The 21,311-nt window shown below is 64.3% G+C and overlaps 4 protein-coding genes across 20 annotated transcripts in view; 3 read left to right on the forward strand and 1 right to left on the reverse strand.

Annotated features, from left to right (window-relative positions):
• SLC38A10 (solute carrier family 38 member 10) overlaps positions 1-2,673 on the forward strand; it is a 30,680-nt gene extending 28,007 nt beyond the window's left edge. For all 3 annotated transcript variants that reach the window (XM_039715798.1, XM_039715799.1, XM_039715800.1), the window contains one exon: positions 97-2,673. In XM_039715798.1, the coding sequence (XP_039571732.1) occupies positions 97-1,193 (1,097 nt within the window). In that variant the 3' untranslated portion in view covers positions 1,194-2,673. The remainder of the gene's footprint in view (positions 1-96) is intronic.
• Positions 2,674-2,676: 3 nt separating this feature from the next.
• On the reverse strand, positions 2,677-3,337 carry NDUFAF8 (NADH:ubiquinone oxidoreductase complex assembly factor 8). Its single transcript, XM_039715818.1, is given in 3 exon segments — positions 2,677-2,884; positions 2,989-3,104; positions 3,107-3,337. Coding segments are annotated over 3 exon segments (222 nt in total). The 5' UTR covers positions 3,192-3,337; the 3' UTR covers positions 2,677-2,863.
• A 126-nt stretch (positions 3,338-3,463) lies between these two features.
• On the forward strand, positions 3,464-7,278 carry TEPSIN (TEPSIN adaptor related protein complex 4 accessory protein). 6 transcript variants are annotated; one of them, XM_039715806.1, is made up of 13 exons: positions 3,464-3,575; positions 3,768-3,840; positions 4,080-4,171; positions 4,295-4,355; positions 4,486-4,553; positions 4,650-4,725; positions 4,807-4,878; positions 5,047-5,247; positions 5,329-5,500; positions 5,739-5,855; positions 5,990-6,068; positions 6,147-6,281; positions 6,497-7,278. In XM_039715806.1, exons 1-13 carry the CDS (start codon positions 3,534-3,536, stop codon positions 6,926-6,928), a joined length of 1,620 nt encoding a protein of 539 aa, XP_039571740.1. In that variant the 5' UTR covers positions 3,464-3,533; the 3' UTR covers positions 6,929-7,278. The 6 variants fall into 6 exon arrangements, with proteins under 6 accessions (XP_039571740.1, XP_039571738.1, XP_039571741.1 ...); XM_039715804.1 differs by having other exon boundaries at positions 3,465-3,575; positions 4,262-4,355; XM_039715807.1 differs by having other exon boundaries at positions 3,465-3,575; positions 4,262-4,355; positions 5,742-5,855.
• Positions 7,279-7,512: 234 nt separating this feature from the next.
• Positions 7,513-19,870, forward strand: CEP131 (centrosomal protein 131). Of its 10 annotated transcripts, XM_039715796.1 has the most exons (27): positions 7,513-7,865; positions 8,948-9,140; positions 9,897-9,982; positions 10,754-10,868; positions 10,970-11,088; positions 11,193-11,306; positions 11,401-11,571; positions 11,761-11,878; positions 12,604-12,720; positions 13,349-13,517; positions 13,630-13,730; positions 13,839-14,021; positions 14,348-14,539; positions 14,654-14,791; positions 15,065-15,190; positions 15,268-15,384; positions 16,245-16,274; positions 16,679-16,781; positions 17,010-17,211; positions 17,441-17,548; positions 17,653-17,770; positions 17,906-17,980; positions 18,061-18,203; positions 18,454-18,631; positions 18,720-18,862; positions 19,492-19,552; positions 19,651-19,855. In XM_039715796.1, the coding sequence occupies exons 1-27, from the start codon at positions 7,528-7,530 to the stop codon at positions 19,717-19,719; spliced, it is 3,627 nt and encodes a 1,208-aa protein (XP_039571730.1). In that variant the 5' UTR covers positions 7,513-7,527; the 3' UTR covers positions 19,720-19,855. The 10 variants fall into 10 exon arrangements, 9 of the variants coding, with proteins under 9 accessions (XP_039571730.1, XP_039571722.1, XP_039571723.1 ...); XM_039715788.1 differs by having other exon boundaries at positions 14,345-14,539; positions 19,492-19,870; XM_039715789.1 differs by having other exon boundaries at positions 19,492-19,870.
• Positions 19,871-21,311: the final 1,441 nt, after the last annotated feature.

Consider the following 21,311-nt stretch of genomic DNA (forward strand, 5'->3'; position numbering starts at 1 on the left):
CTGCCTCCCGTGCGGCCTCATCTCGTGTCTCACAGGATGTGGTGGCAGAAGGGAATGTCCTGAGAAATCCTTTTCCATGTGGGTTTTGTCCTGCAGCAGAAGCACAGCTGGAGCCTGCCGTGCCCCTCTCCAGGAGCAGGGAGGACGAGGGCCCCGGAGCCAAGGGAGACACGGCTGGGAAGGTGCTGGGCAGGGAGCAGCCAGGCCAGCAGCACCCCGATTCCACCAAGCAGCACAGGGACACGGTGGGCAAGCTGGAAGAGGTTGGGCAGAGGCGTGACATTCCTGTGGCTGCTCCCAAGGAGCGGAAGGTGCCGCTGCAAGAGAATGACAGAGCTGTTAAGAATCCCGTGGAGAACCGGGATCCCCTCCACGGGGATGGCCAGCGTGTTCCAGCAGCCAGAAACCACCTGGAGAAAAAGGCCTTGGCAGAGGATTTGGGAGGAGAACGTGAAGCCAAAGCTGGAAGAGATGTCCACCAGAAGAAGAATTTCCTGAAACCCGTGGAAGCGGCTACAGCTCCCATCCAAAGAGAACAGCCGGGGGCTGCCAAAGTTCAGGGAGTAGCAGGAAAGAGTTTGGAAAGAGACTCAGGAACAGACCTTAAAGCCAAAACTCTGAGTCAGGTGGAGCCCAAGGAGCTGGCAGCGGTGCCGGACTCTTCCAGTAACAGGAATGTGGCAGTGAGGGAGCAGCACCCCCGGGAGAGGGAGCGGCAGAGAGGGGCGCAGGCCGAGGGAGCGGGCGGGCGGCAGCGGGACCCGCCCGCCCGCGGGCACGGGAAGGAGGAGGAGCCCCGGGAGGAGCCGGGGGCCCGGCAGGGCCGTGGGGGTCCCTCCAACGGCGCCCCTCAGGATGCTCCAGCAGGGAAGTCTGAGGACGGAGCGGCCGCCCCCAGGGATCCGGAGCGCGACGTGAAACCCAACCGGGAGCTGAAGCTGCAGGGGGGCCTGGACCTGCGCCGCAGGAGACGCGACCTGCTGCCTCCCGAGCAGGAGGAGGAGGGTGGGGAGGAGGGGGCGGCTGCAGCAGGGGCGGGGGGGGTCCTGATCGGGCTGAACCCCCTTCCCGACGTGAAGGTGAACGACCTGCGGAGCGCGCTGGAGACGCGGCTGAGCCGGGTGGCCGAGGGCGCGCAGCACCTGGCGCGCAGCCGCCACATCCAGCAGGTGACACAGGACAGGAGCCCCTGACGGCCTGGAGAGAGCTGAGCCAGCTGCACTTTGCTGGACGCAGTGCTGGGATCCACAGGATCTTCAGCAGCACCCCCAGCGTGTGCCTGCGGGCGGCCGAGGAGATGGTGGCACTGGAAGTGACATTCCTGCTGTCCCCTGCCTTCCAGAGCTGCCATCCACCTCGGCTCCCTGCCAGGCCGCTGCTCTGAGGACCTTTTCCAGCATCTCATTCACATCCAATTGCCTTCTCCAACCATCTCCCAACTCCTCTCAGAAGCAGGAAGGGGCTGCATGGCCCCGCTGTGCCGAGGGGACCTGGGATCCACCCACACCTCGGGAAGGGCTTCGCCCAGAGAAGCCGTGAGCTGAGGAGCAGCAGAGGCAGCTCCAGTGCTGGGCTGCGAGCAGAGCCGCCTTTGTTTGGGCCACAGTGGTGGTTTAGGAACCTCATTTAGTAGAAACGCTGCCTTAACTGGGCACAGCTCCTGTTGTGCTGCCTCTCTCCCAGGGATGGGGTTCCTTGGCCACACACCGGGGTCACACAGAGCTCTGCCCCACTGCCCTCCCTGGGTGCTCCTCTCTGTGCTCTCCAGCTCCACTTCCCCTCTCAAAAGTGCATTAAGAAGCTCAACTTCCCCCCAAGCCAGCTTGATTCTTCTGCCAGAGGTGAGTGGTCTGGGAGAAAGCGTGGCAGAGCCGGGTGGATCCAGGGGCTCCACCTCCCTCTGCCTGTGTTCCCTGTGCTCTTCCCAGCCTCCCCCAGCCCTGTTCTGCATCCAGACAGGTCCCTGCTCCACCTCTGGGAATTTGGTGAGTGAGGAAGGGAGGAGCTTCCCCAGAGCTCTGTGTTGTTTCAGGCTCCCAGTGATTCATCCCTTGGGTTTTTTTGGGTTTTGTGTTTTTACACCCTGACCTGTGAATGTACGGAATTCAATCCCAAAGCTCTCCCAGACCGGCTGAGAATTCCCAGCCTGGAGCCCTCAGACCTCATCACTGTGGTGGGTTTTATATCCCGACCTCCAAATGTCTTTGGCAACCTCGAGTCTGTGTCCAGTGGGACCCTGCAGAGCTGGGACGGGGTGGGACTGTCCCTGCCTGGTGCTCCCGGGGTGTCACAACCCAGAGGGACAGGGAGCGACCTGGGGACTCCTTTGGGAAGAGCCCCGGGAACACTGTGGCCTTAAACCCCCCGAACCCAATGAGCTTCTCCATGAACGCTGTCCAAGCACAAGCAGCAGGGCCGGGAGGCAGGGCGGGCTCTGGAGCAGCTCCAGGGCTGCCCCGGGGAGGGGATCCGCCTGTTTGTTGTTCTCTGTGTGAACAGAAGGGACCAAAGATGCTCCTGGCATCATTCCTGCTCCTGGGAATGGCGTGGGCACCCCGGGCCGGGCTGGCAGCTGCCTTGTCCCGCCGGGACCGGCTCCCCCGGGGCGGGTGGAACGCTGGCACGGAGAGCCCGGAGCGCGGGCCGAGCCCATCAATAAAAAAAGCTGAAGCATTCTGATCTCAATTCTTTTTTTTAATAAATTAAAATAGATCTGTGACCCTCACCCAGCCCGGGGCTGCGCCTCCTCCGGGCCGGGAGCGGGTGGGCAGCTCCGGCTCGGGGGGTTCCGTCATTGGAGGACAAAGCGGTGCTTTGAGAGGGCTCCGTTCCCCACGAGCGCCTCCGGGCGGGGGCTCCGGGGTCACTTCGGCGTCGCCTTTGCCTGCAACGAGCCGCGGTCAGCACGGGCCGAGGCCGCCGCCTTCCGCCGGCAGCGGGATGGGGCCGGGCACCGGGATGGGGCCGGGCACCGGGGCAGGGCCGTACCGCGCGGGCGAAGCACTCGCGCAGCGCCCGGAACTCCTCCAGGCACGCGTCCCGCCGCAGCTCCGCCGGGCCCGCCGCCGCCGCCGCCACGCACCGCCCGTAGGCCGCGGCCTGCGGGAACACAGGGCACGGGAGCGGGGGAGCGCCGGGACCCGCCGCCCCCGAGCCGCCCGCGCCCGCTGCCACACTCCGCGCCCCGACATCGCCTCACCGCACGGGCGCCGCCATGCCCGCGCGACCGCGATTGGCTGCCCGCCCCGCTCGTCACGCACCGCGCTCTCCTATTGGGCGGGGCCGCCACAAGCCACGCCCTTCTGGTTTGTCATTCGGCGCGGACGGCTCTGATTGGTTGAAATGCCGGTTGTTTACTTCCCGCCTCCTTCAGGCGTCAACCTCATGAGGTTCTTCCGCCTGTAGCCCCGCCCTCCCTCACCGATGATTGGTTGAGCGGCAGAGCTTCGCTTTCTCATTGGTGGAAAGCAACTTCCGGGGGGCGGTTCCCTGAGGCCGCCGAGGGAGCGGGCAGGGCCGGTGCGGGCAGTGTCATGGCGGCGCCGCTGCGGGACCGGCTGAGTTTCCTGAGCCGGGTACGGGCCGGGGCTTTTGGGGGTGCGGGGGGGCTGCCGGGGCGTGACGTCACTGCTCGCTCACGACGTCATCGCTGCATCCCCGCACTCGCCTCCGCAGCGGCCTCACGCAGCCCTGAGCGGGCCGGGCCTGCCCCGGGGCCGGGGGCCGGGGCGGCTCCGCTCCCTCTCACCCGCCCCCTCCTCCTCCAGCTGCCGGTGTTGCTGCGGGGCACGGCCGACGACGACACCCCGTGCCCCGGGTACCTGTTCGAGGAGATCGCCAGTATCCTTCGGGGGGCCGGGGGGCACGGGGAGGGGGTCCCGGGGCAGGGAGGGGGTCCCGGGGCAGGGGGAGCTCCCCGGGGCTGCTCCAGACCCTGATGGGCTTTGGAGGCCCGCGGGGCTGGGAGGGGCAGCCGCGGGACTGCGGGCCCTGGCTGGGAGCCTGTGGAGGGGCTGAATTCCTGGCGCTCGGGGGCTGCTGCTGCTCCTCACCTGGCTGGATCCCTAACCCGTCCCTAGAGATCTCCCACGAGTCCCCCGGCAGCAGCCAGTGCCTGCTGGAGCATCTCCTCACACGGCTGCAGAGCAGCTCCTGCCACGTCAAGTTGAAGGTGGGTCCGTGCTGGGGGCACTGGGGGGATGGGATGGGACCCCCCGCTCCAGGGAGGGCAGCTGTGACCTGTCCCTGTGCCCCGAGGCAGGTGCTGAAGATCCTGCTGCACACCTGCTCGCAGGGCTCGCCCCACTTTGTGCTGCAGCTGAAGAGGAACGCCAGCTTCATCCGGGAGGCTGCAGGTGACGGCCTGGGGGGACAGGCACAGCAGCGACAGCCCCGCGGGGGGCTGGAGAGCCCAGAAGGGCTCCTGCTGCCGGGGCTGAGCCGGGAGCAGGGTCCTGCCCCTCACCCTCCGCTGTGTGTCTGCAGCGTTCTCCGGGCCCCCAGACCCCCTCCACGGCAACAGCCTGAACCAGAAGGTGCGGGCGGCCGCACAGGTGGGTGCTGAGGGACAGGGCTGTTCGGGGGGCTCCGGGGCTCCCAGCACTGCCAGCACTCCTCTGTGTGTGTGTGTGCGTGTGTCCATCCCACAGGACCTGGCCAAGATTCTGTTCTCGGATGCGCCGCTGCCGCAGCCGCTGGCGCCCGGCCGGCCCCCGGCCCCCGCCGGTGAGCACAGGGCACAGGGACACGGCAGGAAAGGGGAGCCCCAGTGCCTGTGCCCCCCTGACATCCCCTGTGCCTCCCCAGGGATGGGCTCCAGCCCCAGCCCCTGTGGCTCCCTGCAGGGCTTCGGCTTCAGCAGCGACAAGAGCGGCTCCGGTGAGTCCTGGCCGGGCCCTCACTGGCTCCTTTCCTGCTGGGAGCTGGGGCAGGGCCGTGGGGTCACTCTGAGCTCCCAGAGCTCCCTCGGCCCCTCTGCCAGCCTGGAGCTGGGGTGATCCCGTGGGGCTGGGCTCCCGGGGTGCTCCCAACATCCCAGCCTCGCAGCTTCCACAGGAGAGGCCCTGCTGAGCAGCCTCCAGCGGGCGGCCGAGGCCGTGGCCCAGGCCGTGCTCCCGGCCCCGGGGGGGCCCCGGCAGCTCCGGGGAGACCTCCCCGAGGACACCTATGAGCCTGTGCGAGCTCCATCCCCCGCCAGCAGCCCGGCCCCGCCGCCCCCGAGCCCTCCCGCGCCGCGCGCGTCCCGAGGTGGGTCCTGCCCGGGGAGTCTGGGGGTCCCCACCCTCCTGGGGGTTTGGGGACCCCAGCTCAGCAGCGCTGTCCCCGCAGCGAGCCACCAGCCGGGGCTGCCCGGGGGCGGCTGGGAGGAGGCCGACAGCGGGCACAGCTCCCGGGAATCCTCGCAGGGCCACGAGCGGAGCCGCGCCTCGGACTCGGGCAGCAAATCCGGCAGCGACAGCCGCTCCGGGGCCAGCCGGGAGCTGAGCCACGGGCCCGACGGGTGAGAGGGGCCCGGGGCTCCCCTGCCCTGGCGCTGTCCCAGCAGCGCTGCCCTGGCTTCCCACACCAGGGATCCAGAGTGCCCCGGCACTGCTGGCTGTCCTCCCCCAGGGCTGTTCGTCCTGCCGGCCCTGGGCGGGCAGAGCTGCCCAGGGTGGGGGGCCCTGTGTGCCAGGGGGGTGCAGGGACCCCAGGAGGGGTAAGCAGGTGGCTGCTGTCCTCACGAGGTGTGTCCCCAGCAGGGTGGATGCTGACAGCCCGGGTGACTGCCGCAGGGAGCTGAGCCTGGTGTCGGCACTGACGCGCGGGGCCAGGGTCTTCCTCACCAGGGAGGAAGCTCAGCACTTCCTCAAGGAGTGAGTGTCAGAGGCGGGTGCTCCCTAGGGCTGGGGGGGCTTCTGGGGCAACCTGAGCCCTTCCCTGGCTGCCCAGGCCTGGACTGTGGGATGGGAAGGGGCTGCAGGGGACTGTGACCCCCCTCCCTGTGCAGGTGTGGGCTCCTGAACTGTGAGGTGGTGCTGGAGCTGCTGGGCCGGGCGCTGGAGGATCCCAGTGACAGCGTCCGCATGGTCAGTGAGCTCAGGGCTCCCCTGGGAGGGCTGGGGGGCGTTTGGGGGCCTGCCAGGCTCAGCTGCCCTCTCCCACAGAGGTCCATGTGTGCCATCTCTGCCCTCGGCTGCTCCGACCTGCTGTCCCCAGAGCAGATCTTTGCCGTGACCCAGCAGCGCCTGCAGCACCTCAGCCAGGGCAGCCCTGGGCCTGTGGCCAACCGAGCAACAAAGGTGACTCTGGGGACATGCCTGTGCCCAGTCCCTTGGCACGGGTTTGCCAGCCCCTGGGGACACACAGCCCTTGGGAATGGCTCAGGGAGGGCTGGTTTGGCTGCCTCTCCCAGGGCGGGGTGATGCTCCCCCTGGGCCCCGGGAGGGGACACTGGGGCAGTCGCTGTGCCTGACAGGAGGTGGCAGGCTGAGCACTGTGCCCTCCCCTGTCCCAGATGCTGCGGCAGTTCGAGGCCCTGTGCCGGGCCCAGCCCTCCCCGCGGGCCCCACGCCCACCCTCGGCCCCCTCGGCGGGCTCGGCCGGGGACCTGCTCATGGACATCCCGGCCGTGCCCGGCGGGACCTTCCTGACCCCGCTGAGCCCGGCCCCGACCCCCGCGGCCGCCGCCGAGGAGCCGGGGGTGGCATCGGAGCCCCCCGGGCAGCCCGGGGCCGCGGTGCCAGCCTGTCCCTGCGGGCAGGGCGGGGGCAGCAGGCTGGCGGGGGACACGGCGGCGCCCGGGCTGTCCCTGTTCGCCGGCATGGAGCTGGTGGCCCGTCCCGGCACGGCGCTCCGGCCGCGCTCGCCGCCGGTGGAGCCGCAGGACGGGGGCACGGACACGGAGGGCACCCTGCAGCCCTCGGCCTTCCCCTTCCTCAACATGTAGCTGCTGTGGGGCCCCGGGGGCTGCGGGGCTCTGCCCCCTCCCTGCGGGGCCTGTGTGTGCTGGTGCCTCGGGGCACGGGCTGAAGTGGCCACAGGGCTTCCATCAGGTGACAGTGTCCCCCTGGCTGGCTGGGGCGTGCCGGGGCAGGCACAGGGGCACGGCTCCGTGCTCCTCTGAGCTGGACAGGGGTGTGGGACATGCTGGGACTGAGCTGGGGGGGCCTTGGGGCCCCCAGCATGGCCGTGGGTGCTCTTGGGTGGCCCCAGCTGCAGGCTGGGCTCTGTGGGGTGGGAGAAGGTGCCGTCCCCACGGGGCCGGGACCCACCAATAAACCCCACTCGGGTCTGGGAGCGTGTGACTTCTTCCTGCGCCGCTGATGGAGCCTGGCCCGTGGCCCCATTTTCCTACAGCCCCACAGCTCTCCGATGCTCTCCCCCATGCCACAGCCCCCCGGCAGCCCCATGGTTCCCCCTCTTCCTCACAGCTCACCCCTGCCCCAGAGCCCCCAATAGCTCCACATTTTCCCATGGCCCCCAATAACCCCATGAGCCCCCCTGCCCCACAGTGCCCCCTCCCCACCCTGCCCCCCCCATGGCGCCATGACTCCCCCATATTCCTCACCGCCCCCTAGCAGCCCAGTCCCCCTCTCGGGTCCCCAAAATCCCCATTTTCCCCCCAAAAACCCCGCGGGGACCCCGCCCACCTGGGAAGCCCCGCCCTCAAAGCCACACCCATCTCAATACTCTCGTCCCATTGGTTCGCTCCTTCTAAGCCCCTCCCCCGATGCAAGCCACGCCTCTCTCCTCCATCCCGCCTTACTCCCGCCCCCTTCCTCCGCCTCAGCCAATCGCGTCTCTTCTCCCCGCCCTCTCCTCTCTTCCCATTGGCTGCTGGCCGGCAGCCCCGCCCAGTGGCTGTGTCCGGAGCGCGGCCGTAGGTGAGGGGCTGGGGGCGTCTAATGGCGGCTGAGGGGGCTCCGGGGGAGCGGGGCACGGCCTCGGCCTCGCTCTCGGCACCGGCACTGGCCCCGGCCCCGGGGCGCGGGGGTCTCACCCGCGTGTGGGTGCGTGGGGCCCGTACCGTGCTCAGGAGGGGTTGGGGTCTGGGGGCTTGGGGTCTGGGCTGGGGCCCTGCGGGGATTCTGAGCTGGGGGTCCTGGAGGGATCTGGGTCATGGGGGCCTGGGTGATCCTGAGGGGCTCGGGGCTTTGGGAGCTTCAGGCCAGAGCTTTGCTCTGGGTCATGATGGGGCTGGAGGGCTTGGGGCCATGTGGGGCTGGGGGGCCTGAGCTTTGAGGGGCTGGGGGCCCTGGGGGCTGTGCTGGCCTGGGCTCCTGAGCCTGCTCTCCTGCCGTGAGCCCAGCGGTTTCCATGAGAGCCGTTTGTTTCCCCAGACACTGCCAAGGGCTGTGGTGGAGCCCTGGGAGGGGAGGCCAGGGCTGCCAGGGAGAGGGCTTAGGGACAGTGTGGGTAATAAAGAGATAAAGTAGTCTGGTCTTTTGCTGGGTCAGCACTGGGGCTGGGAGGATGCGGAGGGGAAAAGGCACCCAGCTGTTTCTGTGCCCCCTGAGAGGGCACGGGCACTTCTGAAGGAACTCTTGGCAGGGGGAGGATCCCTGAGCTGCTCAGGTGGTTCTTCAGCATCCCAGCCCCGTGTGGGGTGTGGGGTGAGCTGGACTCCAGCCTGCACAGATGGGGCTGTTCTGGCGTGTGTGATCCCTGGCAGCAGGGCTGTGTGCAGTGAGGCAGCCTGGGATGGGCAGCAGGGCTTTTCCCTCCCTTTAGTCCTCAGCTGGAATCCCGGCCCATAAATGTGACAGCAGCTCATGGACAGCCATAGGGTTGGGTGACAGCAGTGAGGAGCTCTCCTGGAGCCTCTGCAGGGCTGTGCTTGGCTCATTTGCCATGTGGCAGTGTGGGGGTTTGTCCTGCTGGGGAGCAGTGCCAGCTCTGAGTGCCGGTGTTTGCCTGGTTCAGGCTGGCTGCTCCATGCCTTCCCCTCTCCCTGCTGTGCTTCCAGGGCTCCTTCCTGCCGCTGCAGCATGAAGAGCACGCGGAGCTGCTGCTCCGTGCAGAGCTCTGACGTGGCAGAGCTGATCCTGACGGGGCTCCCGGCGCCGGTGTCGCGGCGCCCCGGCAGCGCCTCTCCCGCCAAGCTCATGGCGCGCTCCGTGTCCGTGGCTGCAGATGGCAAGGCCAAGAGGAACGCCCCGGTGAGCCCCTGTCCTTCCCTCCTGTGCCTGGCGTGTGCCATGGCTCCAGGCACGGCCATGTCCCTGTCACCCTGGTGATCTCCTGTCCTTCCCTCCCGTGCCTGGCGTGTGGCATGGCTCCAGGCATGGCCATGTCCCTGTCACCCTGGTGAGCCCCTGTCCTTCCCTCCCGTGCCTGGCGTGTGGCATGGCTCCAGGCACAGCCATGTCCCTCTTGCTGGGTTCCCCCAGCACCAGCCTGGCTTTGTTCTGGCATCACCCTTGGCAATTGCTGCTCTCTGCTGGGTGCAGAAGAGCAAGCATCAGGATTCCCTCTTTTCCCTTCCTTGCCCTTCACCTCCCTGTGCCAATTCCCATCTGGAAACTCCCAGTTTCCTGGTGTCTCCTGCTGGGGTGTCGGGCCCAGCCTGCCCCTCATGGAGCACCCCCTGTTCCTGCCACACCAGGGGCTCCTGAGTGGGGGTTCCAGAGAGGCAGCGAGCCCCAGGTGCTTGCTGGGCTCTGTCAGGACCCAGCAGCATTCAGCCTGTGCTCCGTGCTGAGTAATCCCTTGGCAGCATTCCCACGCCCTTGTTCCCAGAGCTGAGGAACGTGTTCCTGCTGGCTCAGCAGTGCCTGAGCGAGGTGTCATTGCCTCAAGGGGGGCTTGGCAGCCCGGGGGTAGTGGGAACTCCGTGTCCCACTGGCTGAGAGGCTGGGGAGCCTGGCTGTGCTCCCCCTGAGCGTGGCTGCTGGATTGATCCCTGCTCCCCACAGGAAGATGCGGGACCCCGGGCCATGAACAACCTGCGCAGGTCCAACAGCACCACCCAGGTGAACCAGCGGGTGAACAGCTCGCGCAGGTACAGCTCCCTGTGTCCCTCTGTCCTCTGGGTGGCACTGGGGACACCTCAGCCCTGTGTCCAACCTCCCTGGTCCTGGCGGGGAACAGGAGCCTTTCCAAAATACCCTGAGCTCTGTCATGCACTTCAGGAGTTAAAGCCTGGCCCTGGAAAACCAAAGTCTGGCACTTGGGTTATTTTTTGGAAGAGGAGGTCCCTTGTTTAGGGTTCCATAAGATAACTGAATGGCCTGACCTTAAAGTCCCATGCAGGATCACCTTCCACGAGATCAGGCTGCTCCAAGCCCCATCCCATCTGGCCTGGGACACTTCTGTGTCTGAGTATTGCCCAGATTCTGTGGGCAACCTGTGCCAAGGCCTCTCCACCATCACAGGGAAGAATTTCTGTTTGGGGAAATGGAGGGTATTTCTGTGGCTGTGACAAAAAACATTCCATGTGATTCCAACAGCCCTCATGGACCCTTCAGGCCATAGCTGGGCTGTGTGAGGAGACAAAAGTTCTTTGTTCCCAGTGCCCTCTGAGTTGGGAATTTCCATTCTCCTGTTGCTTTGTGCTATCCCTCTCACCACACACCAGCCTGGAACCCAAAGTTCTGTGTAAAAAGGAATAATTGGTGATTTTGTGGTCATGTAACAATTCTCCAGCCCCTTTCTCCCATGTCACACTGGAGTTTCCAAATGCCCTACATAGCCAGAGCGTGTCCTGTGGCTGTGAGTTGTCCCACAGTTATCTCTGTTCTCTCCTCTCTGCCTTCCCTGGGTGTGGATGAAGCTCGGAGCAGACAGGAGACTTCCTGGCCTTCTTTGAGGGTGACCCAATAGGAAGGAAGAAACTGGCAGCTCTGAGCAAAACCTCCCCGGAGAAGAAAACCACATGGAATATCTTGGTGAGGACAGCAGGCTGTGGGAGTGGGTGGGCCAGGGCTGTGCTTTGGTGGTGTTTGAGGAGGTGGGTTTGGTGTCCTTATCCCTGCTGGCTCCCTGGCAGGATGACCAGCCCCGAGTGTTCCCGGGCCCCTCTGGCTCCCACGGCCTCGAGCCGCCCGCGGGCATGAGGAGGAAGGAAGCCACAGTGCTCCTGGCTGCCAACTTCACTGCCAACAACAGGTAGGACAGAGCATCCTGAGGGGGAGAGTGGGTGTAAGTGCATGGAGAAAACACCTGGAGGGGGGAAGCTGCTGTTTCTGACACTCCTGCTCTCCCCACACAAGGAGCAACAAGGGCGCAATGGGCAACTGCGTCACCACCATGGTGCACAACAACTACTCCACTGCTGAGAAGGGCCCTGCTCCCAAGAGCTCCAACCAGGCTCCCAGTTCCCTCAAGTGAGTGTGGGGGTGTCCTGGCTCTGCAGCTGGGCTGGCCCCGGGGTTGTGTGTGTCACAGGATGGGGCTGAGTGGCTTCATCTTCTGTCCCAGCAATGTCGTCAAAGCGGCCTCGAACGAGGAGGGGGAAGGCAGCAGCAGCCTTGTGAAGTCTCAGAAGAATTTTTCCAGCAACAACATCATGACCCACAACAACAACAGCAGCAGCAGCAGCAGCAACAGCGTTCCCCGGAGGAGGGAGGTGACCGAGGAGGAAGCTGAGAGGTGAGGGAAGGAGCAGGAGGACAGTGCCAGGAGGTGTGAGGAGCTCCAGGGGAGCTTGTTCTTCTCCTGTGGCATTTCACACTGGGGAAAGGCCGCTCTCAGAGCACCTGCAGCTCCCGGTGCTGTGGGGAAGCCGTGTGTGCTCTGCTGCCCCTGGGGCTGTGCTGACCTGCCTCGCTGTCCCCACAGGTTCATCCAGCAGGTGAACATGGCTGCTGTCACCATCCAGCGCTGGTACCGGCGGCACTCACAGCGGCACAGGACGGCGGCTGCGGCTCTGGGACGCCTGATGGCTGCCAAGAGGGAGGTTGGTCCTGTCCCCTGCTCTGTAGCCCAGACCACCCGACACCCATGTGCTGCTGGCCACTCAGCTGGGGTCCCTTTAATCCCCAGATCTGTGCTGTGAGAGTCGAGGGGGCTCTGGCTTTGCATCCAGCCATGGTCCAGAGAGCTGGGGAGGGTCCCGTTCCCTCAGAGCTGTGCTGGCTGTGTGCAGGATTAGCCCGGGCTGGGTTCCAGCAGGAGCTGAGGCTCAGCACCACACGGCTCCAGTTCCCCCAGCCCCTGACTGGGAGCAGTCAGAGCCTGGCAGTAGCAGCTAAAGTCTGAATTGCCACTCTCTGGGCCACACTCCTGGCCAGAGAAGGGATGCCCCATCTTGGCTCATCCTCATGAATCCCTAATGAGGTGCCTTGTTAGAGTGACGAGGTTTTGCAGCTATTTGTGTTTCCTTGTGTTCAATTATTTATCCCAGTAATGAAAAGCTCTGTTGCTCTTGCGTGTGAGTCTATTTTTAAGCCTTGTCTCCTCGGTGGTTGCAGACCCAGATGATGATATTATAATAATAATAATAGTAATAATAATAATAATAATTGCCCTGAGGAGATGAAGAAAATGAGCTGCTCCAAAGTGGAGTTGTGCTGAGGGCTCCTCACCTGCACAGAGGAGAGGATGGAAAGCCTGGATGTGGGGTGACCCAGGTGTGAGTGCTGGAGAACCCTCAGTAACATTTTTGACCCTCCTGTCTGGAAGGAAAGGCAGCAGTGGATGGAGGAGGGGAATATCCTGGATTTGCAGGAGAGGAAGGACGAGGAGCGCCGCAAGATCCGAGAGGAGAAGGCACGCCTGGCCCGGCACACTGCCATCCAGGTAGGGCAGGTGTGACACCGTCTGCTGGCATCATCCAGCAAGAGGCCTCTCTGCATCTGCAGAGCCTTGGCGTGGGGCAGGACCAGAGCCAGCCCTGGGAATGGAGTGCTCCCTCCGGAGATGGATGTGCCACAGAGCAGTTTCCTGCTGTGCTCCTGCCAGGCCTTGGCAGCTCATTCTGAGCTTGTGGAGACAGCACTGGTTTCTGTGTAGTTCTCAGGAAAATGGTGACCACGTTGAGACAGGGGCACTCCAAGCTCAGTGGAATGGCCGAGGATGTGCGTGCCCTGGGAGTGGGACCCTCCTCAGGAGCAGGGTCCCTCTGGAGAGGGCCGAGTGCCACTCCATGTCCCTTGGCAGGAAGCAACACGTCATTGTCACCCTGCTCTTGCAGCTGGTGGTGCAGATGGGGTTGGCACAGGCTGCAGGATTTGGCAGTAAAGCTGGGGATGTTTAAAACCCCAAATTTTCTTTGCCCTAATTGGAAACATGTTCCATTGAGGGAGGGGGTTGGAGGAGACACATCAGTGAGCAGCTGGAGGATGCAAAAACACTGCCACAGCCTTGCAGACACAGGCTTGTGCCTTCCCAAAGCTTCAGGACGTCGATGGCTCCTCTGTCCCTGCAGGAGCTGCAGCAGAAAAGGGCCCAGAAGGCCTCGGAGACAAAGCGCTCGGCAGAAGAGCAGGTGCTGGTGAAGGAGAGCAAGAGGGTGCCCAAGAAGAAGCCTGGTGCCAAACCTGCCTCAGCCAGGAATGCCAGCCCAGCTGGCAGCCTCACCAAAGCCAACAACGCCGGTGAGTCCCTCTGGTGTGTCCCCAGAGCTTTGGGAGGGAGGGGTTTGCTCTGAGGAGCTGCTTCCCAGAGGCTGCCTGGGGGCAGGACCTGAGGACAGCCTGCTTCCTGCAGAGGCCAACTCCCCCTCGGCAGCCTCGGAGCTGGAAGGAAGCAGCCTGGGAGCTCTTGGCTCTGTGCCCTTGCAGGACCCCGGGGCAGAGGACAAACTGCAGGTGGGTCTGGCTGTGCCTCCTGGGGACCCTGGCAGCAGCTGCTCTGGCATCAGGCCTTTGCTGGCTTCTGGGGAGAGCCAGAAAACTCTCTCTCATCTTCTCCCTTAGGATGTGAGCTCCAGGGAGACAGGTAACGAGGACCTGGAGACAGCAGTGGCTGCTGGCAGCAGGGCTCCATCCAAGGTCACGCTCAACGAGCTGCTGGACACGCTCCGGCTGCTGGAGGAGGAGCCAGAGCTGCTGCCCCCACCCAAGCTCCTCAAGAAGGACAGATATGCCTGGATGGACAGGGTGAGCTGGGGGATGAGACTGCTGTGTCCATCCTTGGGCTGCCTGCTGAGAAACAGCCGGGCACTGCCAGGGAAGGTGGTGGAGGAGCTTGGAGTGGGTGATGGAAGAAATTGGAGGAGGAGATGGAGGGGTGTGGAGGTGCTCATGCAAGCATTGAGGGCTTGGATGTTTGCAAGGAACAGCAAGCCCTGCAAAGGCTGGTGGTGGGACAGGGTTTAGCCCAGAGAATCAGGCTGGTTACTGGGCTCCAGTGATGGAGACAAGCCAGCACCTCTTCTCCTGAGCCTTCCCCTGGGTGCTCATTCACCACGGTGAATTCCCAGCAGGAGCCCAGCTCCAACTCCCTGACTGCTGATAACCTGGAGAAGTTTGGGAAGCTGAACCACCCTCCAGGGGTCCCCGAGGATGGGGCTCTGCTCTCAGAGGCCAAGCTCCAAAGCATCATCAGTTTCCTGGATGAGATGGAGAAGTCGGAGCAGGAGAGGCCCAGGTCAGCTGCCTCAGCCACGCAGCGGGAGGTGAGTCCATCTGTGGTGTGGGAACCCATTCCTGGTGGGAATCTTCCCCCGTCTCCCTGTCCTCATTCCAGGTGGTTCCACCACCTTTTCATCACGTTTTCCCTGCTGTGGCAGAGTTTCCTTTTGGAAGAGGAGCTGGCTCATGTGGAGCAGGTGTCGGCGGTTGCCACGGAGGTGACAAGCTCCATGATGAGGCTGAAGCTGGAAGTGGAGGAGAAGAAGAGAGCCATCAGCCTGCTGCAGACTGCTCTGGTGTGTCAGCCTCACACGTGGTTCTTGGGGCTATGAAGCTCATGATCAGGACTGTCCCTTGATTTTGCAGAATCATGGAATTGTTTGGGTTGGAGGGGACCTTAAAGATCATCTAGCTGGCACCTGGGCTGAGCTCCCTTCTCCTCTGTCCTGGGGGCTGGGTGTTCCTGCTGACAGGGGTGGGAGATAGGAGCACCAGGGCTTTGCTTTAGCTCTGTCCCTCGTTTCCCTGGCCTGATGGTGATTTCTATGTCGTGGCTGGTTGACCCCCAGACCCAGCAGCGGGAGCTGACCGACCGACACGTCAAACAGACCGAGAAGGAGCTCAGCCAGCAGCTGCGGCTGCAGAGGGAGCAGTATGAGGCAGCTATCCAGAGGCACCTGGCCTTCATCGACCAGGTAGCCCCCATCCCAACTCCTGAAGCACAGGCTGAGGTGGCTGCACCTGCCTGATGCTGGCTCCTCGCCCTGCCCAGCTCCTCGATGACAAGAAGGTGCTGAGTGAGAAGTGTGAGGCCGTGGTGGCAGAGCTGAAACAAGTGGACCACAAGTACGGCCAGAAGATCACCCAGATGCAGGAGCAGCACGAGCTGGTGAGGGGACAGGGAAGATGGGGGGACACGTGTGTGCTGATTTTGCTCAAATGGGGCCTCTGCCTGGAGCAGGACAGTCTCTGCCACCTCGGTGGGACCTGGACACTCCAAGGAGCTGTTCTCTGTGCACAGGATGACCCTGTCACCACAGAGCTTTGTTCTGGCTCCCTGAAAGTCTCCTGTACTCTGCTGCCCAGGGCCAGGAGCATGGCACTGACCAAGGGACAGTGTAAGCTCCCAGGCTCTGCTTGGAGAGACCCTTCCCACACAGCTGGCACAGGGTGCCCAGAGAAGCTGTGGCTGCCCCATCCCTGCAGGTGTCCAAGACCAGGCTTGACAGGACTTGGAGCAGCCTGGGACAGTGAAAGGTGTCCCTGCCATTGCAGGGGGTGGAACTGGATGAGCTTTAAAGTCCCTTCCAACCCAAACCATTCTGTGATTCCGTGATCCCACTGAAGGCAGAGCTGTCCCAGGCTGGGGGTGCCCAGGGTGCAGTGCTGGCACAAACCCAATGCCATGGAGCAATTTTGCTTCTCCTGTGGATGGAGACAGCTCAGTGTCAGGCCTGGCAGGAGGGCAGCACCACTGGGCTCATCCCAGCTCTGCCATGCCAGTCCCTGCTTGTCCTTGACCTTGAAGCTGAGGTTGTGCCTGGCCAGACCGTGGGGGCCCTAGGTCTCTGGAGCAGGCTCCAACCACATAGGCTCCTGGCCAGTCTCTTGCCTTGTCCTTGTCCCTTGTGCTGTCTCCCCTCGCCCCCATGGACTCCTGCCCGTGGCTCCCACAGACACGGCTGTGTGGATTTGCTTCTCCTCCACCATTCCCCTTCTCTCTCCATCCCCTCCTTTCTTTCTCCCCAGGTCTGGCGCACTTTGGGCCCCTTTTGTGAGGTAAATGTGGTCTTTGCTCTCTTTTGTGCCTTGCCCTCTGCTCTCGTGCCCTGCTCCAGCCCCTGCCAGAGGGTTTTCCGTGGCAGGGAGAGGGAAGGCTGGAGAGGAAAGCACCATCACACAGGGACAGATGGGCTGCCCTGCATGCAGGGACCCTCGGCAGCCCCCAGTTCCCCTTCCCTCCCTGTCAGTGTTCTCATGTCTTGGCAGTGAGCACCTTCCCAAGGGGATAGAGGAGAAGGCACTGGGAAAATGTGTGGCCACTTCTCTGGGCTGGAAGAACACACGTGGCCAGGGCTGTGCCTGTATCCATGTGCAGCTCCACAGCTTCCTTCCCAACAGCCCGGCTCCCAGGGCTTTTCTCTCCCATCCTCTCTGAGGTTTTCCCATTTGCTTCCAAACAGGAGATTAAGAAACTGAAGGAACTCATGAGTGCAACTGAGAAAGTCCGGCGGGAGAAGTGGATTGAGGAGAAAACCAAAAAGATCAAAGAAATCACTGTGAAAGGTATGGGCAGGTTCCCTCAGCAGCAGCTGCAGCCGGGGCAGTGCCAGGAGAGGGTGGGAACAGCTCCTTGGTGTGGGCTGTGTTTGCTCCCTGTTTCTGGTGGAGCAGATCCCAAGGGCAAGAAAACCCCTCCGTGCTCATCCCCCCTCCCTGCCAGCCCCTTTGAGCCGGCCAGGGGCCCCGGGTGGGATGCAGGCCGAGCCGTGCCCGTGGTTCCCGCTGTGCCAGGGCTGGAGCCGGAGATCCAGAAGCTGATGGCCAAGCACCGCGAGGACATCCGGCAGCTGAAGCTGCTGCACGAGGCCGAGCTGCTGCAGTCGGACGAGCGGGCGGCACTGCACTACGGGCGGCAGGCGCAGGAGCTGCGGGGGCTGCTGGAGCGCGAGAAGGAGGAGCAGAGCCAGCGCGAGCGCGAGCGGGCCCGGCAGAGGTGTGTCACCCTGGGCTCGGCGCTGCCTTGGGGCTCACAGGTCTGGGTGCTGTCCAGCACAGGCTGCTGGTGGGATCTCAGTATTTGCAGCTCCAGGGGGAGCTTTCTCTCCACGGCCTCAGGTGGGCGATGCTGCTGAGCTGGGAGCATCCTCTGGCATCGTGAAGGGCAGCGTGGAGAGGAGGCCGAGTGCTCGAAGGCACGTCCCTGGAGTGTGTGTGTCCCACAGGTGTGAGCAGCAGCTGGAGCAGGAGGAGCAGGCACTGGAGCTGCAGCGGCGCCGGCTCTATGCCGAGGTGGCCGAGGAGAAGGAGCGGCTGAGCCAGCAAGCAGCCAGGTGGGCAGGCTGGGGGCAGCCCTGAGCTGTGGGACTGGGCTCCCTGGGCCAGATTTCCGTGGGAAGAGGGGCTGGTGTGGATGCTGGGAGCTGTGTCTGTGCAGGCAGCGAGCAGAGGCAGAGGAGCTGCGGCGGCAGCTGGAGGCCAACAGCTCAGCCCTCACCCGGGCACTGCGGGACGAGTACAGCAAGGAGAAGGAGGAGCAGGAGAGGCGGCACCAGGTCTGCTTCCCCCTCACCTCCAGCCCTTTGGGTGCTGGCACCACCAAGCCTTGGACCCCGTAGGGGCAGTCCCAGCAGCTGCTCTCAGCCAGCACAGGAGGGTCCCAGGGCTGAGCTGTTGTTTTCTTCTCACAGGCAGAACTGAAGGTGCTGAAGGACCAGCTGGAGCTGGAGAAGCAGGCCTGGGAGGCCAACTACGTGAAGAAGGAGGTAATGGCAAGAGCTGTCCTCCAAAGATGCCACCCATGGGCTAAGAGGAATTTGAGGCCACGTTTGCTGCTCCATGGCAGGAAGCCTGGCTGCTGTCCCGGGAGCGGGAGCTGCGGGAGGAGATGAGGAAGGAGAGGGACAAAGAGATCGAGCTGGTGATCCAGCGCCTGGAGGCCGACACGTCCTTGGCCAAGGAGGAGTGCGAGAGGGCAGCAGAGAGCAGGTGAGGGGGAAAGGGAGGAGGGAGGTCCCAGGGCCTCCAGAGGCTGGTCCCTTTTCCCTGTCCCCTGGGCATCTCTCCAGTGAGCTGTGGAGCAGTGTTAGTGCAGGAAGGAGCAAAGTTTGCCTCTCACCTGAGGAAACAGCCCTGGATCTCTTGTGGGGCAGCTCTGCCCTTGCTGCTGTGTCCTGATCCCTCCTGCAGCAGGAATGGGGCTGGGATGAGCCAGGCTGCCTGTCCTTCCTGCCCACAGGATCAAGAGGATCCGAGACAAGTACGAGGTGGAGCTGCAGGAGCTGGAGCGGTCGGAGCGGAAGCTGCAGGAGCGCTGCAGCGAGCTCAAGGGGCGGCTGGCCGAGCTGGAAGGGGAGGGCATGCGGCTGCAGGGCCTGCTGAAGCACAAGGAGCAGGAGCTGGAGGACATGCGGAAGGTGAGCGCGGAGCAGAGGCAGGCCCTGCCTGGGTGTGTGGGACCAGCTGTCCCAGGGGCACAGGGGCCTGACTGAGGTGGTCTGGCAGGAATTTGCGGACAGGCTGGTGGGGATGGAGGAGGAGAACGCGCGGCTGAAGGCAGAGATGGCGGAGCTGAGGGCCCGGCAGCACCTGGAGCTGGACAGGCTGGTGAGGGAGAAGGACCAGGAGCTGGAGGAGGTTCACAGGAGGTGAGGAGCCCAGGCGGGGTGCAGGAGCTCAGTGCTGCATCCTTGGGAATGGTTTCCAGCCCTATCCATGCAAACCAGGCAGAAGTCAGTTCTCTGAACTGACTGCTGCTCAGCCACCTGAATCCTCTGTCCCTTGTCACTGCTGGCCTGCTCTGTGCCATCGTGGCCCCAGGGCTGCTCCTCTGCCTGCATGGAGGACAGGAGTGCCAGGAGAGGCCAGTGGAGCACTGCTCTGTCTGCGTTCCTCCCTGGCAGGAGCCCTGGCCACTGTCACCTCCTGGGGGCTCTCTGTGGCTCACACATGAGACCTGTGACTGCAGCCCTGTGATCTTGTCCAGAGGGGCAGTGCCCAGGCTCAGGGCACAGCCACAGAGGCTGAGGGCAGCTGGGACATCCCCAAAATGCTGTGATAATTAAACCTTAGGAAGCTAATCTGCCTTTCTTCCTGTAGACAAGTCAGTCCACACTACACAGCACCCACCAGTGAAATAAAGGTGCTGCCAGTGTGTGATGGCACCAGGAGCCCAGTTGTGGCTGGGGGAGAGGGGCTGAGCTCCCAGGGCAGCAGTTCCCCCCGGGGCAGGGCCCAGCCCCGTGTTTGGGTGCTCAGCCCCCCATGTCCACGTCAGGGTGAAGGCGGCCGTGCTGAGGAAGGAGGAGAGCATGAGCAGCCTGCAGAAGCAGTACGAGGTGAGTGAGGGCTCCCTGGGCCCGCCCTGGCTGTGGCTGGGCGGGCACTGCGAGCTCCCTGTGCCCTGTGCTGTGCCCTGTGCTGTCCCCTGTGGCAGGCGGCCGTGCAGAGAGCCAGCCTGCTGGAATCGCTGCTGCAGCGGCAGCGGCAGCTGGCTGCGGAGTGACCGTCCTGTCCTGCCGGGCCGGGAGCGGGGCTCGGCCCCCCCTCCCTCTTCTCCGCAGCCTGTCCCATGCCCTGGCCGTGCTGGGACACCTGCTGGCCTTTAGATGGTTGGGAGTTTTGTTCTGATAATAAATCTCTGCTGGTTTCTACAACTGTGTCTATGCTTGTCAGTGCCAGAGCACGAGTGGCTCTTCCATGAGGTCTGTGTCCTCTCCCACCTTCCCAGCCCCATTCCTACATCCTAAGACCCTCCCTTTGCTCTGAGGGTGCCCAGCACCCCAATCTGCGCCTTGGGTCCCATTCTAAACTGAAATATCCAGCAGGATACAGGGAGGCAGAGCCAGGGCAGGATGTGATCCCACAGCCTCTGCTACCTGCAGCTTCCTCAACAGCCGCTGACAGGGGGGAAATGCCTGGGCTGGGCCGGTGGCATCTGTTTCCTCTGGGCCGGGGCGTGCAGCCGCTCCGGTCCCTCCCCCGGGCCGGGCTCGGAGCGGGGCCGGCAGATGTTTTCTCAGCACAGTCCCTGGTGTTCCCCATCCGTCCTGCTGGTCGCTGACGGGCAGGGGCACAGAGGGTGGCCGGGTCCTGCACAGGCCACAGTGCCATCCCGGTTCCCCTCTCCCCGCTGTGCCAGGCTGGACAGCTCATTCCGCGTGCCGGGAAAGGCCGGGCACGGCGTTTCTTCCGCTGTTCTTTCTTTTCCAAGGAGTTTCCTGAGCGCCGCTTCCGACCCCCGCCCTGCCCAGCCTGCCTGCGTGCCCCCCGAGCCAGCGGCCGGGAATGTGCCCTGGGAGAAGGGGCTGAGCCCACCCACTGCCCGGCCAGGGGCTCCTGTGCCTGTGCCCAGCCTGTGGCTCCGGTGTACCCCCGAGCCCCCCGGCATCGCCGCTGTGGGGTGAACACCCGCCCACGGGGCCCGGGGAGTGCCCGGCCCCTCCCCGGCATCGCCCGGGCTAATTTCTAGGCCAGTGCCCGGTTCAGGCATGAATAAATCAGCGCCGTTGCATAACGGGGATGCGGATTTTCCCCGGCTGGCTGCCCGTGCCTGCGCCGGCGCCCCCCGCCCGCACCCAGGGGGTCCCGCGGGACCGGCGGCCGCGTGGCAGCTCCGTGTCCCCGTCCCTGTCCCTGCCGAGCCGGGCTCTGCCCAGCTCCCCATGAGGGAGCCCGCTGGCCGCCCGGGCCGGGAGGGAGGCCGGGAGCACCGGGGCTTTTGGCAGCCGCCGCGCGGGGATCGCCGCTCAATCTGGTGTCTGCCCGGGAGGGGATTAGCCGCAGCCCCAGACAAATCAGCCGGGAAGCCGGGCAAGTGGCAGGATCCGAGCAGGGTAATCTCCCTTGGGAAAGATCTGTAATCTCCCCTGCTAATTGGGGCGGCGGCAGCGGCGCTGCCCCGGCCGGGAGGGGATGCCAGGGCAGCGGTGCCACCCCGCGCCTCTGCCGGGGCTGGGCCAGCGCTGGCACAGCCCCGACCTCCCTGAGGCTGCGGGCCTCCATTCTGCTCTGGGTTTTTCCTTTTTACAACCACGGAAATCTGGTGGGGAGCAGGACAAGCGACAGGGGACACAGGGCAGGTGGTGGGTTTGGGTG

This window comes from Passer montanus, unplaced genomic scaffold (assembly GCF_014805655.1).
Source record: "Passer montanus isolate IOZ18808 unplaced genomic scaffold, ASM1480565v1 scaffold35, whole genome shotgun sequence".
Taxonomy (NCBI): Eukaryota; Metazoa; Chordata; class Aves; order Passeriformes; family Passeridae; genus Passer; species Passer montanus.

What these genes read in the sequence shown, in the direction of transcription:
- TEPSIN (XM_039715802.1), top strand. Translation starts at nt 3,938, where the DNA reads ATGGGCTTTGGAGGCCCGCGGGGCTGGGAGGGGCAGCCGCGGGACTGC. An exon ending in CTTCATCCGGGAGGCTGCAG is followed by an intron (nt 4,356 to 4,485) that starts GTGACGGCCTGG and finishes GTGTGTCTGCAG; the next exon opens with CGTTCTCCGGGCCCCCAGAC. An exon ending in CTGAGCCACGGGCCCGACGG is followed by an intron (nt 5,501 to 5,738) that starts GTGAGAGGGGCC and finishes GTGTGTCCCCAG; the next exon opens with CAGGGTGGATGCTGACAGCC.
- CEP131 (XM_039715788.1), top strand. Translation starts at nt 7,528, where the DNA reads ATGACTCCCCCATATTCCTCACCGCCCCCTAGCAGCCCAGTCCCCCTC. An exon ending in CGGGTGAACAGCTCGCGCAG is followed by an intron (nt 9,983 to 10,753) that starts GTACAGCTCCCT and finishes GTGTGGATGAAG; the next exon opens with CTCGGAGCAGACAGGAGACT. An exon ending in CCCGGCACACTGCCATCCAG is followed by an intron (nt 12,721 to 13,348) that starts GTAGGGCAGGTG and finishes CTGTCCCTGCAG; the next exon opens with GAGCTGCAGCAGAAAAGGGC.